The sequence below is a fragment of the Setaria viridis genome, chromosome 5 (assembly GCF_005286985.2).
Source record: "Setaria viridis chromosome 5, Setaria_viridis_v4.0, whole genome shotgun sequence".
Taxonomy (NCBI): Eukaryota; Viridiplantae; Streptophyta; class Magnoliopsida; order Poales; family Poaceae; genus Setaria; species Setaria viridis.
Genome location: NC_048267.2, coordinates 32083204 through 32090487, shown reverse-complemented (window position 1 = coordinate 32090487; position 7284 = coordinate 32083204). Strand labels below are relative to the sequence as shown.

General features: G+C 43.9%; 2 protein-coding genes across 2 annotated transcripts; one reads left to right on the top strand and one right to left on the bottom strand.

Annotated features, from left to right (window-relative positions):
- Positions 1-514: 514 nt before the first annotated feature.
- LOC117854569 (pentatricopeptide repeat-containing protein At5g46100) lies at positions 515-4343 on the top strand. Its single transcript, XM_034736797.2, has 2 exons — positions 515-2171; positions 3361-4343. The coding sequence occupies exon 1, from the start codon at positions 644-646 to the stop codon at positions 2078-2080; it is 1437 nt and encodes a 478-aa protein (XP_034592688.1). The 5' UTR covers positions 515-643; the 3' UTR covers positions 2081-2171; positions 3361-4343.
- Positions 3393-4266, bottom strand: LOC117854570 (protein DMP6). The gene has a single exon (XM_034736798.2). It carries the CDS (start codon positions 4014-4016, stop codon positions 3393-3395), a length of 624 nt encoding a protein of 207 aa, XP_034592689.1. The 5' UTR covers positions 4017-4266.
- Positions 4344-7284: the final 2941 nt, after the last annotated feature.

The following is a 7284-nucleotide window of genomic DNA, read 5'->3' as shown; positions in this document are numbered from 1 at the left end:
TGGTCTCCCTGTAATTAAAATTTATTTTAGGTATCCAAATTTACATATGTTAAAATAATGTTGTTGCATGTGCTCTTAGTTGCTTAGAGGTGTCTGGGAGTTTGGAGGAGTATTAAACATAGTCTAATTACAAAACTAATTACGCAACCTCTAGGCTAAATCGCGAGATGAATCTATTAAGCCTAATTAGTCCATGATTTAATAATGTGGTGCTACAGTAACCATTCGCTAATAATGGATTAATTAGGCTTAATAGATTTTTCTCGCGATTTAGTCTAGAGGTTCTACTATTAATTTTGTAATTAGATCATGTTTAGTTCTTCTAATTGGCATCCGAACATCCGATGTGACAGGATTAGAGTTAGCCCCTAGTATCCGAACGAAGTCTCAGTTGGTTCGCTAACGATCAAAGACTTGTTTTTGGGCCAGGCCGGTTTGTTTTGGGCTCAGGTATGTTGCCCAGGCCCCTTTCTTCCGTGTTGGTTGGTTGCTCCGGGTCCCAGTGCAGGCGTGCAGAAATTTCGAGGATCCGGCTCAGTAGTAAACTCGTCTCCCCCGCCCCCATTGTTAAAGTCCACGCATCCTCGCGCTCCTCGGCATTCCGCCGAACACCTCTCAGGCTTACGTCCCACCACCGCCCCCAATGCCGCCGGCCAACCCCAGGCCGAATAAATGGCCGAAGAACCTCACCTCAGACCACCTTCACCGCCTGGTTCGCGCCGAGCGCGACCCGCGCCGCGCCCTTTCGCTCTTCGACGCTGCCACCGCCGCGTCCACTTCTGCGCCCGACCCCATCACCCCGTCTCCGGCCACCGTCTCTCTCCTCACCTCCCGCCTCGCCTCCGCCGGCCACCTCCACCTGGCCGCCTCCCTCCTCTCGCGATTACGCGGGCTCTTCCCCTCCTCCGCCGCACTCGAGGGCCCCTTCCTCACCCTCCTCCGCGCCTTCTCCCGCACGCACCGCCCGCTCGCCGCCCTCCACCTCTTCCGCTCCGCCCCCTCCGACCTCGCACTCCCCCACTCCGCTCGCTCCTACACCGCCGTCCTCGCCGCTCTCGTCGCGCACTCGCAACTCCATCTGGCCCGTTCCCTCCTCGCTGACATGCGCGCCGCCGGATTCGCCCCCACCGCCGCCACCTACAACGTCCTCCTCAAGGCCCACTGCTCCGACGCCACCGCCCCGATCGAAGACGCTCTCCGAATTTTTCGGAACATCCCCAAACCGGACGCCTGCTCCTACAATACCATCATCGATGGGCTCTGCCGCCGTGGCCGCCTGGACGAGGCCCTCGAGCTGTTCTCCGAGATGGTTGGGAAATGCATTGCGCCTACTGTCGTTACATACACCACTGTTATCCACTGGCTCGCACGGGAGGGTTGCTTTGATGATGCTTTAAAGATATTCGATGAAATGGGGAGGAGAGGGATCTCACCTAATTTGGTCACTTATAGTTCGCTGATTGATGGATTGTGCAAGGGTGGACGCTCAGCATCAGCGTTGGAATTGCTGGATAGGATGACCAAGGAGAAGAAGCTGCCTAATACGATCACATATAGTTCTGTGATTGATGGGCTCTGTAAGGAGTGCAGGTTGAGTGAGGCAATGGAGGTCTTGGATCGGATGCGTCTGCAGGGCCGGAAGCCTGATGCTGGGTTGTTTGGGAAGCTAATTGTTGGGCTATGCAATGCAGGAAGGGCTGTGGAGGCTGCAAATTACTTGGATGAGATGGTTCTTGCCGGTATTGAACCAAACCGTTTGACTTGGAGCCTGCATGCCAGGATAAACAATACTGTGCTGACAGCATTGTGCACTAAAGGTGAACTTGGGAGGGCTTTTCGGGTCTACCAGAGCACAAGGACTCGTAGCATTTCTACTGAGCCAGCAACTTTCCATCTTCTGGTTAAGAGCTTCTCTGAAAAGAACAATTTAGAGAAAGCTGCTCATGTTGTGCTTGACATGCTGTCAGAGAGATGCATCCCTGAGAGTGAGACATGGGATGTTATTATCAGTGGGTACTGGGGTAGGAAGAATGTGAGACAAGAAGCCAAGGAAATATGGAACCAGCTAACTGTTAGTTGATTTGATCACTTTTGAGAAATATTGCTCTATGCTGTGCTATTACCTTATGTCCCCTAGCACAAATAAACATCTTGGCCAGCTTTCTCTTCAGGTATGGTGTGATGATTTCTCCCTTTTGCTATTCTGTATAAAAGATATATTGCAGACCTGTTTGGATAGGTTGTTGGGGTGTGTTGTGTGTGGGGAGGGGCTTTTGTGTTCCAAAAAAAGAAACAAAAGAAAGCCCCCTAGTACAAAGACCCAGAAGTAGGAACTTAATGTTCATGTTTTTAAGTACAGAGGATCAGCTTATAGCTTGAACTATTGCATAGCAACAAGTGATTAACTAACTATCTACATATGCACGCTAGTAATGTTGTCAGATTTATTGGCAGAGTAAAATATATTTGTTTCTTGATTGCTGCTGGCTTATGTTCCTTTGATGGGTAGTCTAATTGTGTGATCACTCTTATTCCACATTGGAATATAAGGCATAAGAATGCTGTGTTGGCATGTTGTTAACTTTCTACTTCTCTATTATTACCAGCTTATTTGTTCTTATAGCTATAAATGACAAACTATCTTTGTTCTGCACGTATCTTCAAAATTTGCTTTGTAACCGAGGGAAAAATATTGTGCAGATAAAATGGAAGAAAACATTGTAATTTGTATTTGTACTGGAAATAGTTTTAGTTTGTTTAGGATGTGTACTAGCCATTACCAATTTCTGTTGAAGATGTCCCCAGCCACTTAATCTAGGATCAGAAATAATGAAACAGATACAAACAATCTTAAGACAACTGAATACCCATACTAATTGATCAAAACTCCAATTGGAGATTCAAATAATTGTACAGAATGCAAAACGATGTGGCCTAGTCCAAACACATGCAGAACTAGTTTATTGCATCCTGGAATCACTCTGACATACAAATTCCATTTGCATATCTTTGTTGGAGGTGGCATATGATTGAGATTCAGCAGAAGAAAAGATTATGAAAATGAAATGATATTACTTCAATTCAAGGAGTAAATGTTTTAGTTTACCAGATTCTGCTGGTTGACCAAACGATTTCATGCTTTTGTACTGTGGCCTTTGTTTACAGTTGATACTACAAAAAGATAATATATAGCAGGCATAGATCGCGTATGCAAAATCAATCTGTTGAATATCACCATCAATTTCACCACTACTAAATTTAATCTCCACTTTTTAAAGTATTATTGCTCAAAGATAGGTGTTGCAATGTTATACATCTATTCTCCTACTTAAGGGGCTTACAACCGATTGATTTCAACAGGAACTAGGACTAGCAAAAATTTGAAGACCCAGTTATTGTGAAGAGAATGTGGAGCCAATGCTGTGACGGGTGGTAGGGAAGCTAACAAACAGCATGCTTCCAATAACTCCAATGACAACTGGCAATGCTGTGAGAAGTTGCTTTGCATCCTCGGATGGTATTGGATAGAAGCAAGATACAACATTTTGGTCGAACAGTGCGATTGCAACAAAAATCATCGCTGAAACAATGGCATGTACAAAGTCTAAAAACCGCATCCTGTATTCTGCCGCTGCAAGTGGTTCAAGAGGAGCCCCACCATCAATGACCCAAAGTCCCTTGAATGTGGCGAACCCATATCGTACCTTCCCTTCCACATCTCTGAAGCTATCCGTGAAGCTGAGAACAAAGCAGGAGAGTGCACAGAGCACAACGAGCCCTCCTGTCATCACCCGATTCATGTCACCGCAGTGGCCTTGTTTTGCAAGGGTAGGGGCTAGGAGCTGGAAGGAAAGAACCGTCCCTGAAGGAAGGAGTTTCGCTAGGTGGCCAGTGCTCTGGTATGTCTGGCCTATTGCTTTTCGCATGGGGCTCATATTGTTGCCATCAGCTCTGTTCGACAAGAGAGGAAGACTCTGATTGTGCTGCAACTCGGCATTGAGGTTTGGAGCTGACATAGTTTGCTGCCCTATTTGCTTATTTTGCTCTAACGAAGCCTCGGGGTCTTATATCTAGAGGTTTAGAGGGGAGAAGCCAGGTGTTTCTGGTGGTCGGTTTCTGTTCGCTTCCCATTTTGGATGCCCATGCAATAAAAATAGGAACAAAACTGACACAATCTGGGAGTTTTGTTTTTAGGTTCCTGGCGAGAGAAACATGGTAATTTTGGGGCTTGAGTCTCCTTCGCGCTCCAGCTCTTGAAACGCACACTTGGGTAACAGTCTGAACAGTAATTAGTAATATTGTTGTAAAGCATTCGGTTACTATATGGTGGCTTTATTTTCTTCTTTGGGGGCGTAATTCGTTCTAGCACACACAGACGAAACCTGCATTGGGCCGGTCATGGGACGGTGAGTCGTCAGTGACTGGTTTTCATTGTTTATTTATCATCTGTCGTCAGGCAACGGCTGATGGAGTAGTTTGCTGCGCGAAAGGAATAGGGTCAAGGGAGGAGGTTAGCTTGCTGTAAAAACGGAGCGCATAGTTTGCCAGACCATGGAAGCTGAGTTAGGCCGAACATTTATGGGCCGACCGGTTGTTCAAAAGCCTAACCCAGAGTCCAACAATTATGGGACGACCGGTTGTTCAAAAGCCCAAGCCAGGGCCGACCGGTTTTTGCCTACTGATCTTCTGGACGTTTAACTGATGCAAAAAGCATGCCACCTTGTTCCAGTACTCCATCCGCATCGAAATATTTATCGTTGTTGACTTTTTTTTACAACGTTTGTCCATTCATTTTATTAAAAAATTTGTTGAGCTTTCTATGACCTCCAAGACGGAGCAAATATGCGAGAAGATAAGTCATGTTTATAATATCTTTGATGAGAAAGTAAGTCACAGATAAAACAAATGATACTTACATAATTTTTTGAATAAGACGAATGGTCAAATATCATGATCAAAAGTCAAACTTATCGATACGAAAACGCAGCCATGCAGGTAAGCATGGAGCCTTGCTTCCATCCTCGAAGAAAAAAGGAGATCATACGCTTACATGCATGTCGTGTGCATGAGACCATAAAGATCACTGGAACAAACCACTTTAGTCTCCGACAAGTAAAATGCTTTTCCTAAGACAAAAACCTCCTGCAGTGGCCCCAGCTTCTCATTCGTAAAGCTTTGCTGACGGCACCAAAGATACCACAAACTGCGGCATACCATGCAGCCACTCACGAGGAGTCCGGGGGAACATCGTAAAGTCGCCAAGAGACGACAGCACACGGCTTTAATCATGTGGTTCTTTCTTTCCATCCATCTTGCATCATAGCATGATCAATGCAAGAAGCTTTAGTTCAGATAAGCATGTGCTACAGGATCTTGTAGTTTATGCTACACCATTTGTCCTCAGCGTAAGTACATGCGCAACTCTAGAAAACTAAATAACTCCAGTTCCTACGATTTTTTTTTTTGGTGGTAGTAGGTTATATATATCACGCATGGCCATGTTGAGTTTAATTAGGTTCACGCATTCTATCATGAGAATTCAAAACGCAATCCCAAATGTCTCTGTCACATGAAGGCTGAAGCATCATCCTTTTGCTCTCTTTAAGGGGGATATGTCTTTATCCGCTTCGCGACATAGCACATGAACGTCCCCACACGATCGAGCAATACATGCATCAGATGATAATATCCTTCTTTAGGTTTGTTAACAACTAAACAAGCTTGGATAAATTGTAGATCATGATGTTCACATTTGCGTCACTGAAGCTTTTGAAACCCTTCTCCCCCTTTTTTTTCCAACATTTTTTATACAACAGTTAATGTGGGAAGGACCAGAGACAAAGCAGCAAACTTTCTCTATAGACTTAGTAGTGTTTCCAATAACTAACTACATTTTACAGTAAAGCTCAACAATTACAAACTAATACTACATCCATGGAGAAATTCAATGTGGGTAAATTACCCTAGAAATAGGCTTGTAGTAACAAGTAGTGGAAAAACAGTATACATAGAGGTAAGAAGCTAAATAATCTGTCGATGAAATCATTACTAAAAGGGTCTTTCGAAAAAAGAAATCATTACTAAAAAAATATACTCTAGCTTCAATGCACCAAGCTAAGTGAAACAAGGGACTCTTTGAAAGTAGAATGGGAATAATCTCAAATTAATCGAATGATGAAAAAAATATCCTACGGTGGTGCCCATTGAAACAAAGAGATAAGCCTATTAAAATATTTTGAATTTCGTAGGAATTTTAGCGAAACTCTAAACATGAACCTCGCATGGAAAATTTCCTTTGTATTATTCTCTATTATTAAAATTCATGTAGTCTTCTGTGTTCCTTCCAAAAGTTTATATGTACAATCTTACTCTGTTTAGTAACTACTCTCCTTTCATTGCAACCAAATGCTCACATGTGCTTCTTATTCTTGTAGTTCAACTTCCCCCCATTTCAGTTCTCGCGTGCTTGGCTCTTGACGCTGACGACAGCTCCAAGTTAACGGCCACATCAAGAAACCTGGCGCATCTTTCTGGACAAACTTCATACAGTAGAGTAGCTAGCTAGGTAGTAGTTGAAGTACTGATTGCATCCTTGATCTAAGTCTCTGGGTTTTTTTCCGCATGCGTTTGAGCCTTTCTGTTCAAAAAAGGTGCGTTAAAATGTCGAGATCAAACTTGATCCCTATTGGGAAGTACCTGCCGCCATTTTTCAACACGGCGGAGTTAGGACGACGACGGCGAGACTTTTCCTGCGAGCTGATTAGGATATCACTATTACCTGATTAGGTTGTACACGTACCGGTACTCACCACACACATACCCCGTAACTATAACAAATGTGTGTGTATGTTGTGGTCTAAGATGACATATATGGTTCACCAAGGGAGAGACTTGCATGCCAAGCTACACAGCTAGAGTTACTAAAATATTGTTTTCTCCTCTTCTTCTTTTTTATAAAAAAGTAGAGGGTAGGTGATGTGGAGATTCCGTACTTACAAACTATTAAGGTTGAGATAATATACACCAACCTTGTTCTGAATTAAAAGAGGTAACGGACACAGAATGTGTTGGTGAAAAAAACCTATCCCAATAATCTTGAGCGCGAAAAACAACTTGAACTTGATTTACACGGTACTTCAGAAGTTACAGCTCAACCGACAAAAAAAACGTGGAATTCAAACGAGAAAATGAGATCTCGGTCGTAGACAAACCTAGCTAGAAATATTCAACGTGAGTCCATACCGTACCAGGAGCTTACTTGCAACATAGTCTATTTGTGCTCCT